We start from the raw sequence: 23,946 nt of genomic DNA on the forward strand, positions 1-23,946 counted from the left end.
TCAGGTTTATAAAACCCCAGCTGGACTTTAAAACTCCTTTCCAAGCGCTGGGGCCGTGCTTTCTGTCACTCCCAGGGAGCGGGTCAGGCTCATCCCTCCTAGCTGAGCAAATGCTGAGACCTCTCTGGGAAAACGTGCCCTAAAATTTCCCCCAAGCCCGCCGAGCTGCCCCGAAACCCATCCGGATCCTCGACACGCAGGGAAGATTTTGGGTGTGAACCAGCAGAGGTCACTCGGCCCCAGTAAATCCAGTGCTGCTGGACCAGTGAAACAGGCAGCGTTACTGGGGGACAGCGCCCGGGCCACCCCAGACTGCTGTCCCTTGTCCCCTGGGATCCCGTCCCTCCTGACCCCGGGCCTCAGCTCCGAATCCTCCTTGACAATTCCCAGCTTCTCCCTTGGAGCTGTTTTCCCGAAACATTTTTTGTTTAAAGCCATGCTTCAATTTATTATTTCATTTCCTCAAAATACACCAAAGAATCGGGATTTTTGGGGGGGGGGAGAAAAAAATACAAATATTTTTTAAAATGAAAGCCAAAACGCCAGCGTGCAGCAATCCAGGGCTCTGGGGCTCCCACGTGGGACACAGCGGTTTCCCCACACCCCAGGGAACCCCCAAGCGGGTGATGCCTCTCCCAACACCTCCACGAGCTGTGCCCTGCTCAGCCCAGGGTTTATCTGCAATATCTGAACCCCAAATGGTGGGGGGAGGAGGAGGAGCCCTGGGAATGTTGTCCCTGGGAATGTTGTCCCTGGGAATGGCCCAGGGCAGCAGTGGGAGCTGGCATTGCCTGACCCTGCTGCTCCAAGGATCCCTTTTGGTTTTTTCCCTGCTCTCCACAGCTCCTGGCCAGCCCAGCCGCGTGCTGGGGGACACAGCCGTGACCTGCGGGGCAGCAGGGAATGTTCACCCAGGTGACATCCACAGGGCAAGCAGAAGGAAACGAGGATGTGTCTTCACACCCAGGGATCCCTGTGTGCACCCAGAGCAGAGATCCAAAGAATCCTGGAATATCCTGAGTGAGAAAAGACTAACAAGGATGATCAGCCCAGCCCTGTCCCTGCACAGGCACCCCAACAACCCCAGCCTGAGCCCCCCTGGCAGCGCTGTCCAAACGCTCCTGGAGCTCTGGCAGCCTTGGGGCCGGGAGCATTCCCTGGGGAGCCTGGGCAGTGCCCAGCAGCCTCGGGGGGAAGAACCTTTCCCTGAGCTCCATGGCAAGCCCTGGCACAGCTGCAGCCCTCGCTGGCCTCCTGTCCCTGTCCCGGAGCAGAGATTAGTGCCTGGCATCCTTGTTAAATCCAGGACATCCATGAACATCCATGTATAATGCCCTGGTATATCTGGGGTGTTCTTTCCTTCCCAGGACTAGGAACTGTTTGGAAATGACTCCCAAATGCTCCTTGGCTGTCCCTGATTCCTCCCCACAGATGCAGCATCCCCCCAGAGCTGTCTCCACTCCCCTGTCCCAAAATGTGTCCCTGGTACTGCCGGGTGCAGTCCCTGTCCCTCAGCTCACAGGCTGCTTGGGCAGCATTCCCCCAGGAAAACCTTCCCAGAGCTCTGCTCCTCCTTGGAGAGCCCGGGCTGCAGGATGCAGAGGGGCTGGAGGTGCTGCCAAGGGCTCCCAAGCAAACACACACCCACGGGGCAAGGATGCAGCCTCCTCCTGGCTCACTTGGCTGTGAGGAACACCTCCCAGTGCTGAAATCTGCCTTCACCTCCAAATCCTGAACGGGATGGATGGGATCTTGGGCAGGAATTGTTCCCTGGCAGGGTGGGCAGGCCCTGGCACAGGGTGCCCAGAGCAGCTGGGGCTGCCCCTGGATCCCTGGCAGTGCCCAAGGCCAGGCTGGACAGGGCTTGGAGCAGCCTGGGACAGTGGGAGGTGTCCCTGCCATGGCAGGGGTGGCACTGGATGGGCTTTGAGGTCCCTCCCAGCTCAAACCATTCTGGGATTCTGGTACAGCTCAGTCTTTAACTCACGGAAGAAATTAAAGCTCTTTCCATCACTTTGAGGGATTCACTTCCACTTTCACTCTTTGCTAAAATTTAAAATCACTATTTCCAACATTATATATTTTTTTTAACCTTGTGAAACAGACTTTATTTTTCTTCCTGTAGATTTTGTGCAATATACATCTATGTACCTACAGAACACACCTCAGTAAAAAGGTTGTCATCCATACATTATATTACTTTTTATTTAATGTTATGAAAAATTCCAACAACAGTTTTTGTCCTTAAATAAACGTTTCTCCCTCCCCTGCCCTCCCTTCCTAAGCTGACTGGTCTGAAAGAGGAAATTTTATTTAGTTATTTTCTTTTCTTTAAAAAAATAGAAATTACAATCTTACAAGACAGAACATTCAATGAGAACAGAAGCATTTTCCTAAATCTAAAAAGTAAAACATTTCCATAAAACCTGTTGGTATCTACAGGTAGGTGTGTGTGGAGGGGTGGTAAATGGAAATAAAAGGTTTTCCATTTCTTCCTTTCATTCATAGAGATAAAAAATAACATAAAGCCGACTGAAACTTTATATATTTTTCTCTTTTGCACCAACATTCACAAGAATATATATTATATATATTTTTGATCCGTCTTTATACACAGTGTGAGGGTTCTGTGGGTGGAAATGGACACTCAGCTAAACTGCCAGAGCAGACAAACGAACACTAAATTAATCTTGGTCTGGAAAGGAGCCAGCGCGGGCGGCCCAGGCTGCCCAGGGCTGTTGGAAAGGAGCATCCCGTGTCGGGGTGGGAACAGCTCTGGAGCACCGGAGCCACGGGGAGCTCGGGGCTCCCGGGCCCCCTCCCCACCGGCCCCAGGGGAGAGGGAAGTCTCCCTTTTTTGGGCATTTCTGCCCAGGCTTTGTCGTTCGCCCTTTCCCTGCGAGCTCCAAGCTCTGGGTGGCCCAGCAGGGGTGAGGCACCTTGGCACAGCCCTGGCGAGCCCCAGGCAGGGGCTGCCATCCCTTTCCACCCCTTGGCGTCCCTTTCCACGCGTGGTGCCCATCTCAGGCCAGGAATCACCGAATCGACACCGAATCACTTTATCCCCTCCCAAAAAATCATCGAATCAAGTCGGTTCCTCTAAAGAGAACTGAAAAGTGCAGGTTCCTGCAGTTTGGCAGGTTGAGTTACACATGTTTAATACTTCCAGTCTTCCCTAGGTTCCCATGTGGGGGGGCTCTTATTGCTCAGAATAATCCAGAATCTCTCCCCACGGGCTGTGATGGCCTGTTCCCAAAGTAAGGTGCTTTCCTGGGTTCTTTGCCGGATGAAATGAAGTCGGTGGCATTGACCATTGGCGTGTGTTGGGTTGGCTGACGAATACTGAGGGCAAAAAGAAGGGTGTGTGCTTTTTTTTTTTTTTTTATTTCTGTTTTTCCCCAAACGTTCCCAAACACCCACGGGCTGCTCCCTCCGAGCGCAGTCGCGTTCCGGGGCTGCTTTTCCTGGGAAGTGAACGGTGCTGTCGGAAATGATGCTTCCAGAAAAAAAAAAAAAGGCACAACCCTCTGGACATAAAAGGCAGTACTGACTTCTCTCTTCTGTCCAAGCTTTGGAGAGGGCAGGAGAGGAGCCGGGCACATCCCCACGCCGTGGACGCTGCGCTGGCACTGCGCATTGGCACTGGACGTCGCGTGGGGCCGTGGGAGGGCCGGCAGCCTTTTCCCAGAGACCTGGCTCCGAGGGAGAGGGAGCCGAGGCTGGCAGGCTCCAATCTGCTCCCAGAAGCAGTTGGGGTGTGGTCAGCAAAGCCACGGCAGCTTGCTGTTGGGATGTGGTCAGCAAAGCCCGGGAGCTCAGGGCCGCCCGCGGCAGCCGCCGGGGAGGAACGCGGTCCCAAATCCCCTCTGCCTTGGAGCAGAGCAGATATCCCATCAGCTTCCTGGGGAGTCTTCCCTCGTCAAGGTCGGTCCATGGTCTTCCCTAGGAGGTCTTTTGACAAAAGCAGGAATAGCCCTCACGTTGCTAAGAAAGCTTCTTGTTTAGCTTGAAGGGTGCAGTTATGGATCCAAAGGTTTTGGCTCCCGCTCGGGGATGATCCAAGCTGCCCGAGGACGGGGTTGGGTGCACGAGGAATCAGCACAAAGCAGGAAAGGAGCTTGGGATTTTAGCCCTTTGTCAGCAGAAACTGGGGCTGCCTCGGAGCAGATTTTTCCCTTGTAGTTTTTTGGCATTTGCTGCAGTGGGAGCAGGAGCAGGGACGGAAAAATCCATCTGCAGAGCCACAGAGTCTCTCAAGCATCCCCTGTTGCCGTGTTCTAGAACAGCATCATCCCACCAATCCTTCCTTCATCCCCTTTTGAGCCTCCCAAAAGGAGCAGCGGGTCCCTAACACCACATTCCTTCCAACCAGCCTTATTCCTCGAAGGGAAGAATAAGGACCTTTCACTTCCCTTGGCTCCAACAGGCAGTTTCTCCCCCTAGAAAGCTCCTAAATCCTGCTAACTCAAGAGCAACTCCCAAAATAACAGTTCTAGGGAGTTCATTGAGGGGAAAGCCTGGGTCCAACTCAGCCTGGAGCCACGTCTGGGCTCCTGTGTGTGATGGGGGAAAGGGGAACCTGGGAATGGGGCCAGCTGTGGGCCGGGTGGGGAAAGGGTCACAAACCCTGCTGTGGGTGCTGAACCATGGGGCAGTTTTAATGGGATTGATAAGAGAACTGCACACAACAGCAGCACCCAGAGAGCCACCGCTGCTGCAGCCACCACGGGGACAGGGACAGCCCTGGAGCCCCTCCAGGGGGTGGGATGGCCAGGGTTTGGGCTCTGGCTGAAGTCCCACGTGCCTGGAAAAGCCTCTGGGATGTACAAAGGTGGCACGAGGCAGGTGAACCTGCTGAATCAGCTCCACAAAATCAGGTGGTCGCCCAGCTGGACAAGGAGCTGGCTGAGAAATTAGGAAAATGCTGTGATGGAGGGCACAGAGACCCTACAAAACTCTCCCCCCCGCTGCACTGGGCATCTTTTCCCTCAAACCAGCTTCCCCCACAGGAAAATCCTGTGCTGAATTCCCCACCAGCCACAGCCAGACCTTTCTTGGCCAAGCTCCCGGGGCCCCACTGCACCCGTGGGAGATGAAACAAAGCAAAGGCTCTGTCCTTTCCCTCTCCTCAGCTGCAGCCCCAACCCAAGCCAGCCGAGTCAGCATCACCCCTTCTTTATCCCATGCCTGATGTTCGGGTTAAAAAACCACAATAAAATAAAAATAATAATTAAAAAACAAAGAAATAAAAATGGGAGGTGGAGAGTGCAGCCGGGACAGCGGGAAGGGCACTCCCTCCTCCCGAGTCACAGGAGCAGCTGGTCCCTCACCACTGCCAGGAGCATCTCCTCTCCCAAGCAGAGATTTCACATTCATTTCACTGGTATGGCAAAGTCCATTTGCTTTTTCCTTCAAGGTGCTTTACATTCAAGAGCTATTGCAATCCACAGCGAGGAGACGGGGCCAGGGAGGCGCCGCAGCCCCCCCGGGGTTCTCTTGCCTTTGATTATTTGATTTAAATAAATTGCCCCAAACCTCTGAAGTGCAGTTTGTCTCCAAATTCTGGGGAACTCGAAGGGGGCCGCTGGCTCCTGGCCTTAGCTCTCCCGGGGGTCGCTGTACTGAAGCTCCGAGTTGAAAACCTCCTTATAGAGGGGGGGGAAGTTCATGGCAGTCTCCGGGTGCAGGAGACGGAAAAATTCCAGCTTGTCCAAGTGCAGGTTGCAAATGGTCTTCATCAAGGGCAGCTTGGAAACCATCTGCAGGCAGAGAAGGAGCAGGTGACCACCTGGATGCTGGGCGTGGTGGCCCTGATGCCGCTGTTTCCCCTCCCTTGGGGACAAGCAGGGGGGTTTGGGGACCGCGTGGTGTCCCCTGCGCTGCTGTTCCCCCTTCCCTGGGCACAGCGGGTGGGTTGGGGGATCACTGGCTTTGCCTGGCGCCGGGGCACCAGCAGACTCCCCACCCTTGGGCAGCCTGGCAGCAACCTGGCCTCACCCCCAAACCCACATCTTTCCACAGGGGAAGCTCCTCCCCACCCCAGCTCTGTGCAGGTCTCAAAGCGTTCCCGAAATGGCTCTTTTACCTAAAATACCCACTTCCTGAGGCACTGCCAGCTTCAGCAGCACTGCCTGCACCACAGCGGGGATTCACAGCCCTTGGAAGGAGAAATTCTTCTCCTCCTCTGACAGGTTTGGGTTTCCTCTCCCCAAAACGCCCGTGTGTGGCTCATGAGCTCTGTCACAGCCACGTCCCCCAGCTCTGACGCCCCCCGCACCCCTGGTTGGGTTTGCTGTGCCTCTACCTTCGAGAGCTTGTCCTCGGCGGAGTGTTTCTTCTGGATCTCGTGCTGCAGGGCCACGTAGATCTTGTCCTGGAGCTTTTGCACCTTCTTGGACTCAGTCAGCCACGGGCGGTCTGCGGGAGAGGAAAGACAGTCACCACTGAGTGGATTAGGTTCTTTTCTGGCTTAGAGATGGGGCAACGGAGAGGTGTTTTAAGAACTTTTATTGTATTTTTAGTCCTCTGTGAAGGGTGAGACAATATATATGTTAGAATTCCATCACAATTAGAAGCTAACCATTAGAATGCTGTCACTATTGGAGGCTAATCCATTTCCCACAACCACAGAGTCACCACAGGGTCAGAGCCACCACAAGGTCAGAGCCACCACAGGGTCAGAGCCACCACAGGGTCTCTCCTAAGCACAGGGCAGTAGCTCTTTTAACCCTTCCTGTTCTCCAGGATGGTTTGGGGGACACTTGGCTCCTCTCTCTGCTCCCCACCCCACCGTGGGTGACACGGTTCCTCTTCCCACCGAGGAAATTTGACAGATGCTTTTTTTCCACCTTTAGATGTATTTTCCCCCCAAGTTCCTCTCCCAGGAGTAACTGAAACCATCCACCAAGGAAGGTTAACGGGGTCAGCTCTCCCCACAGGACAGCCCCGATATGGGGTACCCCAGTACCTGGGGAGAGCAGGACAGCAGCAGTGAAGAGGGCGAGCTCCTCGTCCGACAGCTGCAGGCGGCACAGGGTCCTCCCCAGCTCGAAGACGGCACCGATGAGGTCGTCACAGCCTGAGCAGGGGACAGCAGGGACAGGGACAACAGTCACCGTCACTGCTCTGCCCACCCACCAGCAGAGCCCAGCGGCACCCAGAGCTTGGAAAGGTTTTGGGAGAGGAGATGGGTGGAGGGAGGTCCTGGACACTCACCTGGCAAATTCCAGCCTTGTCTGGGGTCCAGAGGGAGAGGACAGGGACAGGGACAGGGAGAACAGAGGATAGGGGGAGGAAGAGGAGGAGAAGGAGGGAGAAGGAGGGAGAAGGAGGGAAAGAGAGGGAAAGAGAGGGAAAGAGAGGGAAAGAGAGGGAAAGAGAGGGAGAAGGGAGAAGGGAGAAGGGAGAAGGGAGAAGGAGAAGGAGAAGGGAGAAGGGAGAAGGAGAAGGGAGAAGGAGAAGGGAGAAGGAGAAGGGAGAAGGAGAAGGGAGAAGGAGAAGGGAGAAGGAGAAGGGAGAAGGAGAGCCCCAAGGGAGGGGCAGCTGGAGCCCTTACCGAGAGATTTGAACATCTGCATCCCACCGAACTTGCCCTCGAAGAGGACGGTGTTGTTCAAGGGGTTGAAGGCGCGGATCATGCGGATCAGGAGCACCTCGAGGCAACCTGATGTAGGCAGAGAGAGCGCAGACGAGGGCAGGGCAGGGCAGGGTGGGGAAGGATCAGGGGGGTTTCCATCACCCCAGGACCAAATGTAAGAAAGAGGAAAGCCCCCAGTTCACGTTTGAGGTCCAGATTGTTCATTCCCAAGAGCAGAATGGGTATTTCGACAAATCCAGTTTGGGTTTTTGGGATTGGTTGGGTTTTTTAGGTGTCCAATTATGACCACAATATTTCACCAAAGGGAAATATTATCCAGTCATTCGCAGCCAGGCACAGAGAGACCGAGGTCGTGGTGGAGCACCGAGAGAGAGGAAAGGGTGAAAACAAAATAAATAAAAAGAAAATGGAAGGAAGAAATGAAAGAATGAGTTAAACTCCAGCGCGTCAGGCACAGCCAGCTCTGGCTTTGGGGTACAGCACCCTGCTGGGACGCTGGCACGTGTCCCCAGGGCTGGGTGCTAATCTCAGCTCCCCAGCTCTGACAGATTAGAAACTATGAGGTTTTCCCAGTGTTTTGGGGATTTTGCACATTCAGCTCCCTGGCCTGGGCACGGCATTGCCAGCTTGGGCAGATGGAAGGGTGGGGGACGTGGGTGTGCGCTGCCATCATCCTCCTCTTCCCAGTCTCTTGCTGGGAGAAGAGGCCAATCCTTTTCTCTCAATCCTCCCTGCTCCTGTTTGAGTTTGGCACCCCTTCTCCCAGAGGAAAACCTTCTGTTCTCGTTTCCACCCCGGTTTCTGGGTGACATTTGGATGAGGGCAGCCATGGAGAAAAGCCTCTGCCCAAGGCAGACACTCCCCACGTGCCCCCCTTCACCATTGCCCTCAGACGTGACCTTCAGCTCCTTCCAGCCCAGCACCTGCTCCCCCAGCACTGGGAGAACTGGGGCAGCCGGGGGGACCCTCAAAAGCAAAGCACCGGCCAAGAGAAAAGATGGGATTTGCTTCTGGCCCCATGGCTGCGCTCAGGAGAGGTGTTGGGGGCGGGAGGGGGACGGTGGGGACACGAAGGGGGGTGGCAGGGATGCGAGGGGGGCGGCGGGGCTCCCCCCTTACCGGCTTTCAGGAGGATGATCTGGTCGTTCTGGCAGAGCTCCATGAAGCCGTCGATGCGCTTGGCGAACTCCACCACGTACTGGATGGCGTTGGAGATCTGCAGCGAGCACTGCTGCCACATGGCCTCGCAGCTCTGTCACAGCAGGGACACTCAGGGAGTGCTGGCACCCCAGCTCTGTCACCCCCCAGGGCAGGGACGAGACCCCAGTGCCATGCCATCCACAGGGGATGGTGGCATTAGGACGCCTGGGAGGTGAGGTGTCACTGCAAACTCCCCCTCTAGGCAGCTCCCAGGCACCAACGGAGCCTCCTCACCCAGCATAGCCCCAGGGGACACCGGCTGTGCCAGGGGGCTGTGACAGGGGCACTCACCTTGCTCTGCAGGGCACGGACCTCCTCGGGGGAGTAGAGGCTCCATGCCAGGCGCTTGAGCTCCTCCGTTGTGTACTGGCACGTCTCCAGGTGCGACTTCACCACGTTCTGGGCCACCCGGTCTGCAGGGTGGGGACAGCAGGCGGTGAGACCTGGGGACCCAACCCTGTCCTCACCTCTGGGGCTGCTGGGGCGGAGGGCTGGAGGGCTGATGGGGCTCTCACACGGTGTCACGGGGGTGTGAGGACAGATGGGGCAGCAGGGGCTGAGCCTAAAGCAAGCGAGGAATGTGCCACATGACCTTGGGTGTGCTGAGCTCCATCAGGGAGCCTTGGGGCTGCTCCAAGAACCGAGCTGGGCTCACTGTCTTTGAATCCCAGAATGGTTTGAGTTGGAAGCTCAAATCCCATCCACTTATTCATCCTAAATCTCATTCCAACCCCCTGCCGTGGGCAAGGACACCTTCCCCTAGGCCAGGTGTGTGTCTCCAGAGCCGGGTGCGTCCCGCAAGGTGCTGAGGTGGCCTCAGGCACCATCCTCGGGGCCACACACCCCCGCACTTGCCCAGCACCGCACCAGCACTCACCAATCTCCAGGACAGAGATGTCAGGGGGCAGCTGGGCACCCTCCAGCGCCCCGTGTGCCAACAGCGCCGGCTCCAGCATCAGCTCGTAGATGGACTCCTGCTTGATGAGCGTGGCATCAGCCACGTCCAGGCTGGACTGGTCGGGCGAGGGCTGCGCCGAGGCCAGCAGGTCCAGGTTGTAGTAGGTGCTGCTGCCATCGGGGGTCAGGGGGAAGTCGAAGAGGAGCCCGTCGGACAGCGTGGAGATGTCGTCCAGGTCCGAGAGGCCGCTGCTGACGCTCGTGGTGTAGACGCGGCTCAGGGGCTCGGGCTCATCCTTGGTGCTGCTCTGCTCCTGGCTCTGCTGGTGCTTCTGCACCTCGGCGTAGAGGCTGTCCCGCTGCTTCTTGGACATGCGGCCGAACTTCACCGCTGCCCCGGGGGAGAGGCGGCCGTGTCAGGGCAGCTTCACCCCCCAGGGCAAAGCCGCGACCTGGGAAACGCGCTGGCTCCGGGGAGTGCCTGGTCCGGGGGTCTCTGAGCCCCCAGCAGAGCTGGGACCCCACTGGATGCACCCCCCCATCCCAGACCACCCCGGGGTGAACCCAAACAGAAACCAGTTTCGATTTTCCCACGGAGAGCACAAAAGCATTTCTCGCTCGCCGAACCCTCCTCGCACCGCGCGGTCCTGCGGGGGGAGCGGCTTCATCCCGAGCGCCCGACCCGCTCCGAGGAGGAGCAGGTGGCCCCTGGGGACCCCGGGGCACGACTCACCGTCGCGGGACATGCCCAGCGCCAGGCATTTCTGCAGGCGGCAGTGCTGGCAGCGGTTGCGGTTGGTGCGGTCGATCAGGCAGTTCCTCTGCCGCGAGCAGGAGTAGCTGGCATTGTTCTGCTGGCTCCTCCGAAAGAAACCCTGCCCGGGATGGGACGGGACGAGTTGGGAAAGTGGCCGGCTGGAAGCCAGGGCCGTCCCCCTGCCCGCAGCCGGCCTCCCCGGGCTCACCTTGCAGCCTTCGCAGGTGATGACACCGTAGTGGATCCCTGAGGATTTGTCTCCGCAGATCTTGCACGGGATCACCTCGATTTGGGCTGCGGTGGGTGGGGAGAGAAGGAAAACCACGGGGGTCAATGATGGTCACCGCTGAGAGGGAGGAGGGAGATGGCCCCCGGCCACAGCAGCCGCGGGCTGGCTCAGCGCCTGGGGAAACTGAGGCACGACAGCTGGACCCACCCGCAGCTCAGCCCTTCCCACAGACCCCACAAGGATTCTTGCACCTCAGAGAGGTCCCTAAAAGGTTCTCACAGGGCGTGGGGTACCCCCATCCCACAGCAGCAAGAGCCAGGCTAGGAAAGCCCTTGGATCCGGGGGAGCACGGAACGCTTCTGCCCCAGGCTGCCCGGGAATCACAGCCCTTGCTTTCCAACCGATGTGTGCGCCAGGACAGGCACAGCCTTGGCCCAGGGACCATCCCCATCCCTGCAGCTGCAGATGCTCTGCTGCTGGAGGTCTGGCCCAAGCAGGGGGTCTGGGGCCCCCCGCACCCCCCCCAGCTGCTCCTTTGAAACCCAGGACCGATATAGCCACCCCCAGCTCAAGGTCCCGGCCCCCTTCCCCCCACAAATCCGCTTCCCTCCCCGCTTCTGCTTCGCTGGCACTGAGCTGCTAATAGGCTTCGTCCTCCTCATTTTCCAGCTGCCCCAGATCCGGGCTGGCTCTGCCCTCCCGACACGCGCGGGGGAGGATGCACGGCACCCCCGGGGCTGTACGTGCCTCCCGGCATCTCTGCACCCTCTAATCCCCGCTCCAGCCCCCGCAGCCCCCGGCCGGGCTCAGCCTGGCGGCGCTCTCGAGGGTGCTGGGCAGCCACCGCCACGCCAAAATAACCCCCAGGGCCAGATTATGGTTATTTCCAATCTCCTGGGCCTGTGCAAATCCCTGCTCGGGTAATTCCCTTCTGCCTCTCCTCTCCCCTGGGAGCCATCGGGCGGCTCTGGTGGAGAGATGTGTTCTGTAGGGCCACCTCTGCGAGTGACAATCCCAGTGCTCAGCCAGTGCCACCTGTACCCCAGCAGGGTCCTGGGGTCCCTTGCTGCCTGGGGGGGGCTGGGATGGGGCACTGAAGCCTCACTGGGCAGAGGGACAGCCGAGGTGTCATCAGTCCCCCAGGGATGCTGTCAGCCCCTCAGGGATGCTCAGTCCCCCAGGGATGGCATTGCTCCCTCCTAGGGATACTCTCTGTCCCTCAGGGGAGCCATCAGTACCCCCAGGGATGCTCAATATCCCAGGGATGCTATTGGTACCCCCAGGGAGGCTATTGGTACCCCCAGGGAGGCTCAATATCCCAGGAATGCTATCGGTACCCCCAGGAATGCTCAGTATCCCAGGGATGCTATTGGTACCCCCAGGGATGCTATCGGTACCCCCAGGGATGCTCAATATCCCAGGGATGCTATTGGTACCCCCAGGGAATGCTCAGTATCCCAGGGATGCTATTGGTACCCCCAGGGATGCTCAGTATCCCAGGGATGCTATTGGTACCCCCAGGAATGCTATTGGTATCCCCAGGGATGCTATTGGTACCCCCAGGAATGCTATCGGTACCCCCAGGAATGCTCAGTATCCCAGGGATGCTATCGGTACCCCCAGGGATGCTCAGTATCCCAGGGATGCTATTGGTACCCCCAGGGATGCTATCGGTACCCCCAGGGATGCTCAATATCCCAGGGATGCTCAATATCCCAGGGATGCTATCGGTACCCCCGGGAATGCCATCAGTACCCCCACCCCCCAGGGATGCCACCACTGCATCCCCCGGGGCAGGTTTGCTCTGGCGGCTCTGGGGAAGGACTCACTCCCAGTCCAGGTGTAAGTGGAGGGACAGATCCCTCCTGCATCCTTTGGCTCGCTGATTACCCCAATGCCCCAATGCACCAGGTGGTTTTGGGGCTCACCCCTCCTCCCCCAGGCTGCTGAGCTGGGCTTCTCCCAGGGCCGTGTCTTGTCCCCCGACTCGAGGGAGTCGCATCCCATCCCTGCCCCTCCCCACATCCTCTGCCTACGCCTGTGCCGTGGTTCTGAGCCTGGGAGAGCAGAGCAGAGCTGATTTCCCCGCGGTGGGCAGGGCAGGGATGTCCAGGGCATCCTCACATCCCCCGCAGCTGCACCAACACCGCAGCCCCAGGGCCACCCCTTTCGCAGGGGCACGGGGGCGCCAGGAGGGCCACCCCCAAATCACCCCCCAGCTCCGATGACCAAGACACCCGCAGCTCCCTGGATCCTGCCGCCATCTCCCCCACGCTGCAGGGACCGCGGGGACCGCTCGCTCGCCACCACCCTGCCCCAGCCCTGTCCCGGGATGGGACCGAGGTGGCGGCATGGCGGGGGGCACAGGGAGGGATGCCACCCCCGGCAGGAAGCGGCGTCGGCTCGTTATGCAACGTTAATTGCAGCCGCCGGCAGCGCGGGTGATGCATCGCGCCCGCCGCGCCCTCACGCCCGCGGCCGATACTCCGGTACCCGGAATTACCGGCACCGGCAGACACCGGGCCGAGCGCGGCCCGGTACCGCCGGCACCCCCAGCAGAGCCCAGCGGCGCCAGCCCACAGCGCCCCAAAAACCCCAACGACCCCAAAGGCTTCGTGTAACGCCGGTGGCCAAATCCCGCCCCCCGAGAGCCCCCCGGGGCTGGCGCCGAGGGGGACGGGGGTGATGCTGTCCCGATGAAGGACAAGCCCTGACCACCCGCCGTGTGCCCGCGGCCTTTTGGGGCTCCAATTACCGTCCTGCTAATTAGCCGGCCGTGCCCGCCGCTGGCACCTGACCCGCTCGTAAGACGCTCGCCCCAAATAACTGACGTGGAGATACGGCCGTAACCTGGCGATGGCAATTACAGCCCGGCACGGTTAATTGCTGCTCTGATTGTAAACCCGGCTGAATCACCGAGCCGGCTCCATCAGCGTCCCCTCGTGCCGCAGCCACGGACCCCCGAGGCGGCCGGACCATCCCCCCATCTCCCCTGCGACCCCCCAAACGCACCCCCGGGGCAAATCCAGAGGGATGGGAAGGAATGTGGGTGCGGGTGGGGTGGCCATAGCAGCTCCGGCATCCGCCAAATCTCACTGTGATCAGGGAAAACATCTCAGTAGACCCCAAATCCCGGATATTCCTCCACCCCAACCACCCCGCTCCCGAGCCTCAGTTTCCCCACCGGAGAATTTAGCATCTCTTCCCACCACAACCGTGCCACCGTCGGCCACACTGCGAACGGGGCGGGGGACATTTAGGAGGGGGTGAACCTCTTGCCCCTCTGGGGGAGGCAGCAGGGAAACTCCACCCCGGGGGCGATGGGGCTAAAACAGGGATCAGGATAAAAGAAACAACGAAAGGGTTAAAAAAAATAAGTAATAATGATCTCCAGCCGGCAATTAAAATGTCCCGGCGGTGGTATTTGCTCTCCTCCCACTGTAAACACTTCTTGCCCAACTCCCGGCCCGCTGCCACCGGCCGGCCCTTATGTAAGTGGCCCTGTGGCACGGTCCGGCCGCGGGCCCCGGCCGTGCGGGGCGATGGCCCCCGGTGCGGCGGCTGCGCGCGGCCCCGCGGCCGGAGCCATCCTGTCCCACTGACACACTTTCTGCCCGTGGCCACGCGCGCTTGTGTAACCGCGGCCCTTAACCCTTCCGGGCCCGCTGCCGGTGCTCAGGGCGGCACCCCGACCTCCCGCCACCGGCAGTGGGATTTTGGGGTGTTTTGGGGTGATACCTCCAGCTGGGGACACCCATTTGTCACCCTGAGCTGCAGTTCCAGGTGAGGGGACGCAGGTGTGTCGCTGCACAGTGCCCAGGTGGCCTGTCACCCCCCAGACCCGGCCGTGTGTGTCCCCTGCAGCCCAGCACCGCTCAGCCCAGACCGTGCTGGAGGCTCCGGTGGTTTCGGCAGAGCCAGAGCCGCCCTCCCCGGAGCAGGAATCGGCCGGCACACCCTCCCCTGCATCGCCTCCGCCCCAAGGGCGGGCATCTCCTGCACCCCAAAACAAAACAAGGAAGGCCCTGCAGGATGCAGCCACGGGGGGCTGGAGCCCCCCTCTGTGGTGCAGGGAGGATGGTGGTCCCATCCCCCTCCTCCCCCTCCTCCTCCTCCTCCTCCTGTCCCTCCCCTCTGTCGTATGATCTCACTGCTGTGGGGAAATCACCCCAAAACCCTCAGCACCCCATTAAGCCTCGGGGCATGCTGTGACCCCACTGCTGCTGGAGAATTTTTGGACCTGCCCCCTCCCCATCGGCATAACTGGGTGCCCCTGGCTGTGGGGTGAGGACTCCTGGGAGGGTTTGTTTTGGGGTGCACTGGCAGATCCCTGCACAGTCCCCCAGGGTGAGCCTGCACAGCTGCCACCCCACAGGGGCAGGATATGGGCACCCCTTCCCCTGGGAGGCCACGTGAGGCCATGGTGTCCTTGCTGGAGGTAGTGGGGCAGCATCCCAGCTCTGAGTATTTCAGAGGTGGCTCCGTGCCCCTGGGGCCATCCCTGCCCCAAATACCCCCCGGTGCTTCCCCAGTGCCCTGGCTCGGGACCAGTGAACCTGCCAGGAGAGCACCCCTGTGCCCCATCCCTCTGCCAGGCTCCATCGATGCTGCAGGACGGGCACCCCTGGTAATTGGCAGCAGCCCTGCAGCCCCCCTGGACCCCCCAGCCCCAGGGCCCCGGGGTGCCCCAATGCTTCACCTCCACCTCCTCTCCCCTTCCAGGGGGACTCAGCATCCCCCTGGTGCAGCCAGAGCAGGGAGAGGGGCGAGTCCAGGCTGCACAGGGACGCGCAGGGACCTACAATGCCACCCCATTTCCCATTCCTGCCCTAAACCCCAGCTCTGCACCTGCACCCTCTGCAGCAACCTCCAGCCCTGGGAGTGACTGCGCTTCCCCAGCCACTATCCACGGTTGCGTTTTGCTGTTGGGGCAGGAATAAACAAGGAAATAAAGGGAATTATCACCCCTGCATATCTGCTGTTGGCTTTGCTATTAAACAGCCTCCAGTGCTGCAGTGCCTCGGGGTCTCCCAGCACCCCGGCACTTCGGCCATGGCTTCCAAAAAATCCCAACGCCATCCGTGCACCCCGGAGAACCCCAAACAAGCCAGACCCATGCTGGGTGTTCACAGCCCCGGCTCCAAGCACAGGGACACGAGGCCAAGTGGGCAATAGGGAAAATTTAGATGACACAACCACGGCCCGTGCGGGGCTGCGATTCTGCAGGGGGAACTGCTTTCCTAAGTGATTAGCAAAGATTTCCTGGAAACTTGGGGCCAGAACAGCCCTCAGTTGTTCTCACCCTGCCCTGGGGCAACCCCTGGCCACCTTCCCTTGCAGGCACGCGAACGGAGGTTTTGCATTCTCCCCAGTAAAGCGCTGTTTTTCCCCGTCCCGTGGCGCAGTGTGTGCCCCCAACAGGGAAATCGCAGCTCCGGATGGGCCATGCGGCTCCCCCGGGGCCGCCGGGCTCCTGCCCGGGCCGCTCCGGTTCAGCAGCTCCGGTTCAGCAGCTCCCGTGCCACGCAGCGCCGTGCCAAGGCCGGCCCCGCCGGCGCAGGACGCAGCCCTTTGCACTTTGCCTGGTGCAGAAGGGTGGCAAAGGTGAGGCAGCGGGGAGGGGGACCTGCCAGCCCGGGGTGGGGACAAACCGGGCTGCGGTAGGAGAACCCCTCCGGCGCTGCTGCTAAACCTGGGGGAATTATCTCCCTGGGGCTAAAAAAAGGCAGGAGAGCAGCTCTGCTCACCACATCCGATAAACCGGGCTGATTTAGACATTAGCAGCTCTTTAAATAGCGCCGCGAGTTCAAAGTTAAACGTGACGAGGAGCAGGGACACGGACGTTGGGCTGGGGACAGGGACCACCGGCCCCCACCACTGCTCTCCCCTCTCCCGGTGCTGGCTCTTCCCGGGGTTATCGGGGTGGGGGATCCCAAATCCCGTCTGGACCCCTCAGGACCTCCGTAAAGCCAGCGGACGGCTTTCCCCTCCAGGCCGGTTTTTTGGGAAGCGGCGGGCACGGCCATCCCCGCGCTCCGGTGCCCGGGGCAGGCGCGGCCGTCGTGCGGGAGGGCCGGTGGGTGCCGGCCGCCCTCGGCCGCGCCAGCGTGTGCACGCCGCCGAAACGGGCAGGGAAGCTCCTCCTCCGCCCTCTCTGATTTTTCCAATGACAGATCTAGGTCACTAGGACAAGTCGCAAAGGCTGCCGAGCCACCGCACGCTCCTCGCCACGCTGCTTGCAAAACAAGTGAGCAGGAGGGCTGGAAATCGTATAGGATTATACAAGGCAAAGCCTCTTCCCCGGCCCCGGCGCAGCCGCGGCGCAGGGAAGGACAGGAGCGAGGAGCTGCTGTGGCCCCCGGGGAAACGGGGCAGAGCGGTGGCGGTTTTGGGAAGGAAAATGGAGATTGAATCAATTTGGCGTCGCCATGCGGCATTTGGGCTTCGAGAGGGATGAGGACGCGGGACTGCGGGAAAAACGCCCGACTGGGGGGAGCGCTGGGATATCAGGAGGGTTCGCCTCTAAATTAGGGTCAACACCAGCAATTCATGGAGGGAAAGGAAAAATATTTTTAAAAAAGGAAAAGTTCGCCCAGTTGCTAATTAAGCCGGTGCTGGCTGTGCAAGTGCTACGTAAGTCAGGCGTGATCGCAATTAGGCAGGCGTCAATGCTTCCCTCCATCCTAATAAAGGTGAAAAGCCAGGATGTCGAGGGGCAGGAAGGGGATGTGGGGGGCTCGCCTCGCCCTCCTCACCCACCCCGGCCCCACCGTTACACAAGAGTGCGGCGGGGGCAGAGCCGCAGCACCCGCGGCGCAGGGAGGAAGCGGGATTTGAGGAGCTCGGGATGAACGTCCTGGTACCCACACCCCAAAATGAGCCTAAGGACGTGCACCCCCAAAACACACCTATGGAGGGGCACGAGGGAGTCCTGGCAGGGCGAAGGGCTCGGGGAACGCAGGGCATGATGGAAAAATGATTTAAAGGAGGATGAAAATCCCAGCCCAGCACGCTGGAACAGAGCTGAGTCCGGCCACCGCTGCGTCACCATCACCAGGCCCCGCTGGATTGTCCCGCTGGAGCCTTCCTCCCTCCATCCTCCTCCTCCCCACCGCCGGCTCGGCAAAGCAGAGGGGTGAAAAGTAGGAATTGCCTTTGGTAACGGATAAAAGCAGGCAGGTGCTGGCACAACTCGCCCCTGCCCTGGAAAAGGGGCAGCCAAAATTGCACCTGATCCCTTGCCCGTCCCTGCAGGAGCCTCCCAAACTGCCCCCCACGCCGTGGGGAGAGGGAAAAGAGGGAAAAAACCTACAATAAATCCAGCCCTGGTGGGAGCAACATATTGAAGAGGAGATTAAGGGGTTTAGTGCGGGGAAAAGCTTAAGAGTGCGTCTAAGCCGGCGTCGGAAAGCAAAGCAAAATAAACAAGAATTTTATTCCTAAGGAAGGGGGAGCTGGAGGAGGCAGAGCGGCCCCGGCGGGGCTGGTGCGGGTTCCCCCCTTGTTCCCCTCCGCGGAGGTGGTGCGGGTCCCCCCTTGTCCCGTTCCAGCGGGGCTGCTGCGGGTCCCCCCGTGTCCCCAGTGGGGCTGCTGCGGGGTCCTTCCCATCCCTGCCGCGGGGCTCACACGGCTCCCCTCGTCCTCCTCCAGCAAAGTTGATGCGGATCCCCCCTTGTCACTGTCCGTGCTGACACCGAGTCCCCCCGTCCCCCGCCGGCGGGGCTGATGCGGCTCCCCCGTATCCCCGTCCGGGCTGACGTCGGGTCCTGCCCGTGCCCCTCCGCCAGGCTGATGCGGGTCTCCCCGATCCCCACCGGGACCAACTTCTGCCGCTGCCCCCCGCAGCCCCCGGCCCCCCGGACCCACCTCGCATCGTGTCCGCCGCGATCAGGGCGCCGGGGGGCGCATGGGGCGGCGCGGGGGTCCGGAGCGGCGCGGGGCGCGGCGGGGAGCGGCGGCACCGGGAGGCACCGGGCGGCACCGGGAAGCACCGGGCGGCACCGGGCGGCTCTGGCACCTGCCCCTCCGCCGCGCCGTGACCCACTTCTGCCCGAGCATGCGGCCGTTCACATGACGAGCCCGCCCCGCCCCCCCCATCGGTTTCACTTCCAGCCCCACCTCCTGCCCTTCGTCCTCCTCCTCCTCCCGCTCCATCCCCATCCCCGCCGCTCCGCCGCCCGGTGCTCGGCGCTGCGCGGCCGCTGCCGGCGCCCGCCCGGGACCGGGGTCTGCGCGACCCCCGCCCGGCCGCGGCGGCTCGGAGCTGCCCCCGGGGCTGCCCGCCCCCGGGTGGGACGTGCCGGTGCCCGTCCTGCCCCGGCTCGCCCAGGCACGGGGCCGGCTGCGTGTCCCGCTGAATCACTGCTCCCTTGCTTCACTTCGCTCCCGTGCAGCCCCGCTGTCCCCGCCAGGGTCCCCGCTCGGCGCGGGGACACCAAAAAACCCCGTCGGGACAGGACAGGGCTGGGGGCCTCTGCTGAAGGGGCAGACCTGGCACCGGGGAGGGGTGTGGGGAGCACGGGGACCCCCGTGTGGCTGCCCAGTGTGCCCATGCCAGGGTGCAGATGGCTGAGGTGTGGGGGCACATCCCGCCTGGGAGATCTGCGGGTCGGGAATGGCACCATGGAAGTAGTGAGAAGCTTTGAAGGTGGCAGGGAGGCATTCCCGCCCCGTCCTTCATGCTGGGATAGGCACAGGTGGTTTTGGGGCCCGGGGTTGTACCCTGGATAAGGGACACTGCCTAAGATGTACAAAGAGATGGTGGCTCTGGACCACGCCAGGCGACCTCGCTGTGCAGAGCCCGAGGTGTCGGCACGGGGCAAAGTCCCCTGGCTGGAGTTTGTGGTGCACCAGGTCACCAGAGTCCTCCCTGGTGCCACATCACAGGGGTGGAGGCAGTTGGTCCTGGCAATGCTGGGCCAGGGCTCAGGTGCCAGGGTCAGTGCTCAGCGGTGCCCAGAGATGCCTGGGGACAGTGGCACTGGCCTGGAGACCTGATGTGTGTGGAGAAGGCGTCTGCCATAGGCATGAGCACCGCTCCCACTGCAGACACAGATCTGTCATCACCATGGGCACGGACCTGGCATCACCACAGGCATGGATGGGGCATCTACCATGAGCATGAGTGTGGCATCTGCCACGAGCATGAGTGTGGCATCTGCCACGAGCATGGCATCCAGCCGTGGTCACAAGCATGGAACAGCCACATCAGCCATGGACGTGGAGACATCATCCACCAGAGGCACAGATGCAGCCATCATCACCGTCACTACGTGGCATCACTACCTCCCCCCTGGATGGGGGGGCCTCCTGCCCTCACAGCTGGGCCCTGAGGGGACACCTCAGCCCCACAACACTCAAATCAAACCATTTAATGGCAGCTGAAGGGGGCAATTTCAGCCCACATCCATCCCAAACGCTGAGCTGAGCTGGGAGTGCAGAGATGCCGATGGGCCGCTGGCAGAGGGGTTTCCCTGCTGTTCCTGGAGTTGTCCCCCTGTGCTCTGGCACAGGCAGGTGGCAGTGGCAGAGGGACGCTGGGGCTGAGCCGTGGTGGCACTTGGTGCGCTCCCACCCCTGCGCCGAGGACGGCCCGGCTCTGCGGGAGCGGCTGCGGCGGAGGGGCCGGGGCTGGGGGCGCAGGGGCCGAGCGCGCTCCAGTGCTGCTGTCTGACATGATTTTGCTGATGGCGGTTGGGAGCGGGTTCGCTGCTCTCGCCGGTCGGATTCGCTCCTTGCTCCCGGCTTTTCTGCCTGCTCCGCATGGATGGGCACGCAGACGGGACGAGGGGCGACGTCTCGCCTCGCTCTTCGCAGGCTCTGCTTCCAGCACGGCCCCTGCGAGCGCGGCCCCGGATGGAGGCAGAGCTCCCACCCCGGCGCGCATCCCGAGCGGCGGCTGCCGTCCCCCGGGGTCACGGGAGCTGCCCGAAGCAGGTCACCCTCATTAGCCCCATTTCAGATGGGGAAACTGAGAGCGGGAGCAGCGCGGTGACTCCCCGTGGCACGCAGGGTCCGGCCCCGGCGGACTCGCCCCTCCCCAAAGGCGGTCGCCGATTGCGGCTGCCGGGACAGTCGTGGCTGAATCGCGCCAGAGCGAGAGCGAAAATACTCCCGAGTGCTCAGCGCAACCCAAAAGTATGAGGTTACATAAGCGGCACCACACCTGCCGTGAGCAACGCGGGACCCACGCAGCCATCCACGCACCCGCTCCCGCCGCCGGCCCTTTAACCCTTCGTGTGCGGCACCCGCTCCGGCACCGACAGGTTCGGGCATGGCCCGGGGAAAGGCCCGGGGGAGAAGGAGATGCTGCAGGGTCACCTGAGCATGTGCTGGGTGCTGCAGATCTGGGACGCAGCCCCACGGGAGGTGGAGAGGCTCTACCGGAGCAGGACCCCTTGTTCTTGTGACAAGGTCTCACCCCATGGACTTGGCTGGGTTTAAATTGGGGTCCTGGTCAGCCAGAGCGAGGTGGAGCCAGCTCACTGGTGGCTGAGCCCCTGGAATAACATTTGCTCCTAAGAGAGGAGCAGCCTTGACCAGGGCTGTTTCTGCAGTGGCAGCAGTGGAGGTCACAGAACATCCCCTAAAAACCCTTCTCCCCCTCCCCACACAGTGACAGAAGCTGGTGCAGCTCCCTTCACAGCTGCTTGGTGCGGAGACCTTCACCCAGCACCTCCTGGTGCTGCTGCTGGTGATGGGAACAGTGGGGCTGGAGGGCCAGAGCTGCCTCTGGTTCCTGCGTGGTGCCAGGCCCAGACTCGGTGCCAGGAGCTGCACCCGCCGGGGCAATGCTGGGGGACAGGTCCAGCGGGGCTGGATACAGCCCAGCCCAGGCGGCACCGGTGGCAGAGGAGGGAATTGGCCACCAGGAAGGGATAAGGACCCAAAAACTGACACTTGCCACCATCCAGCACTTCTCCTGCCCCAGCCTCGCTGCCAAATCTTTGAGATCGGGGCCAGGGCAGGCGGCGGGGCGCTGCCGACCCGTGGCAGCGCTGAAGTGGCCGCGGCTGGCACGGCTGTGCCACCAGGATCAGCGCAGCCGGCCCCCGGCTGGCCCGGAGGTGAGCAGGAATTCCGGATGACACCATCGCGCCTTAATCACTGTTTGCTCTCCCTCGCGCCCCACCCAGCGAGAGGGGAACCTTCTGCCAGCATCGCCCGTCCCACACCCAGAGCCCCTCACCCAGAGCCCCTCCACGCGGGGACCCCCGCCAGGGCTGGGCCAGCAGCCCCGGGCTGGGCCAGCCGGACCCCGCGGCGTCTCTGCCGTGGGCTCCCTGCCAGGGGCACTGCCAGGCGCCTGCCGTGACTCAGTTTCCCATCTGGAATGGCTGACCTGCCCGGCAGGGAGTGGGCCACGGGGTGAACCCACTGACAGGGGCCACAGCACTGGTGTCCCCACAGCTCATCCTCAGGTGGGGGATGTGCCCCATGGCATCCCCCAGCCTCAGGGCTGTGCAGGAGTCCTGTCCCCCAGCCCCTGGGCTGGATGGGGGTCCTGTCCCCCAGCCCCTGGGCTGGATGGGGGTCCTGTCCCCCAGCCCCTGGGCTGGATGGGGGTCCTGTCCCTCAGTCCCAGCGCTGGATGAGTGCCCAGCCATGTTCCCCATACTGGGCTGGGGGCGGGGGCAGCAATGGGTGCTGGGGGGGCTGCAGGAGAACTGCAGCACTTGCAGCCACTGAGCCTTTTCATGCCCCCCAGCTGTGGGGGTGATACAAGGGGGCACCCCCTGCTCAGGGGCTGGGTCCCACTGCTTTGACCTCTCCCTTCCCCCCGTCCTGCTGCCGAAGTGCCTCGGCGGTGCGGGATGGGGGTCCCTCAGCTGTGCCAAAGCAAAGGGGGCAGTGCCCTCAGAGCACGGGGATGAGATGTGGCTTTGCCAGCTGTGCCAGTCCTGGCAGCCAGTGGGATCAGGCATGGTGCTGGGCACGTGGCCCCGCTGCAGCGCTGTGAGTCACTGCACCTCGCTGCTGCTTATGCAAAGGCTGGCACAGCACGGGCCCTGCTGTGGGGCTGTGGGGCCAGGGGTAATGGGGCCATGGAAAACAGCAGTGGTGTGGGGCTGTGGGGTCACGGGGGGGTGGTGTGGGGCTGTGGGGCCGTGGAACAGGACTGTGCCGTGGGGCTAAGGGGCTATGGTGCGGGGCTGTGTGGTTCAGGGGCCATGGCACGGGGGTGTGGGGCCGTGAGGCTGTGGGGTCATGGGGCCCTGGGTGCAGGGTGGGTGTCATTCGGGCACACTGTGAGTGCAAAGCAGAGCATGGAGAAGGGGGAAACTGAGTCAGCAGTGGGGTGCACCTCTGAGTCCTGCAGCCCGTGCGGGGCTGTCCCTGTCACCGCTCGAGGCCGGGAGCAGGGGGGCAGCAGGGCCAGGTGTAACCGGAGCCCCCGAGCTGGCCTGACTCGCTCATGGCTCACGTAACGCCTGCCCAGTGCTTATGCAATAGCTGCTGCCATGTGGCTCTAAGGGACACCAAACGCCGGGCAATTACCCGGCCCCTAATCAGCAGCGACGCAGGATAACGAGGCTAATTGGAGCCGTGGCCAGCAGAGCTGCCGGGGGAGGAACATTCAGTCTCCCCCCGCACCCCGAGGGGTGTCCCAAGCAATTAGTGACTGCTGAGCCTTCGTTAGGGGCTGGGGGGAGGGGGAACCATGGCCTGGCTGGATCCCACTGTGCCCCGGGCAGCGCCTGTGGGTGTCCACTGCGGCGGACATTCCTGCCTGCATCGCCATCCCTGCCTGCAACCCCATCCCTGCCTGCATCCCCATCCTTGCCTGCATCCCCCTCCCTGCCTGCATCCCCATCCCTGCCTGCATCCCCATCCCTGCCTGCATCCCCATCCTTGCCTGCATCCCCCTCCCTGCCTGCATCCCCATCCCTGCCTGCATCCCCATCCCTGCCTGCATCCCCCTCCTTGCCTGCATCCCCCTCCCTGCCTGCATCCCCATCCCTGCCCTCAACCCCATCCCTGCCTGCAACCCCATCCCTGCCTGCAACCCTATCCCTGTTTGCATCCCCATCTCTTCCTACATCCCCATCCCTGCCTGCATCCCCACCCCTGCCTGCATCCCCATCCCTGCCTGCATCCCCACCCCTGCCTGCATCCCTGTCCGTACCTTCCTCCCCATCTGTGTGTATCTCCATTCCCCTCTCCACCCCCATCCCTGCCTGCATCCTCATCACTGTTTGTATCCCTGTCTCTTCCTGCATCCCTGTCCATCTGCACCCTCATCCCTGTCTGCATCCCATCCCTGTC

The 23,946-nt window shown here is 61.6% G+C and overlaps 1 protein-coding gene across 2 annotated transcripts; it reads right to left on the reverse strand.

Moving 5' to 3' along the window:
- Positions 1–2,079: 2,079 nt before the first annotated feature.
- Positions 2,080–18,753, reverse strand: LOC119712472 (nuclear receptor ROR-beta-like). Of its 2 annotated transcripts, none has more exons than XM_038163752.1 (10): positions 18,547–18,753; positions 10,660–10,745; positions 10,428–10,569; positions 9,675–10,085; positions 9,089–9,210; positions 8,717–8,849; positions 7,556–7,663; positions 6,968–7,078; positions 6,305–6,417; positions 2,080–5,759 (listed from the first exon to the last, which is right to left on the reverse strand). In XM_038163752.1, the coding sequence occupies exons 1-10, from the start codon at positions 18,551–18,553 to the stop codon at positions 5,598–5,600; spliced, it is 1,395 nt and encodes a 464-aa protein (XP_038019680.1). In that variant the 5' UTR covers positions 18,554–18,753; the 3' UTR covers positions 2,080–5,597. The 2 variants fall into 2 exon arrangements, with proteins under 2 accessions (XP_038019680.1, XP_038019679.1); XM_038163751.1 differs by lacking the exon at positions 18,547–18,753 and adding an exon at positions 15,983–18,478.
- Positions 18,754–23,946: the final 5,193 nt, after the last annotated feature.

Source organism: Motacilla alba, chromosome 28, assembly GCF_015832195.1.
Source record: "Motacilla alba alba isolate MOTALB_02 chromosome 28, Motacilla_alba_V1.0_pri, whole genome shotgun sequence".
In the NCBI taxonomy this organism is placed as follows: Eukaryota; Metazoa; Chordata; class Aves; order Passeriformes; family Motacillidae; genus Motacilla; species Motacilla alba.

Excerpts from the sequence above, each read along its gene's own strand:
- LOC119712472 (XM_038163751.1), bottom strand. The coding sequence starts at position 16,127 with ATGGCCCATCCGGAGCTGCGATTTCCCTGTTGGGGGCACACACTGCGC. Across the intron at positions 10,570-10,659 it reads TCACCTGCGAAGGCTGCAAG|GGTTTCTTTCGGAGGAGCCA; the intron begins GTGAGCCCGGGG and ends CATCCCGGGCAG. Across the intron at positions 7,079-7,555 it reads GCAGATGTTCAAATCTCTCG|GCTGTGACGACCTCATCGGT; the intron begins GTAAGGGCTCCA and ends TCCCCTGCTCAG.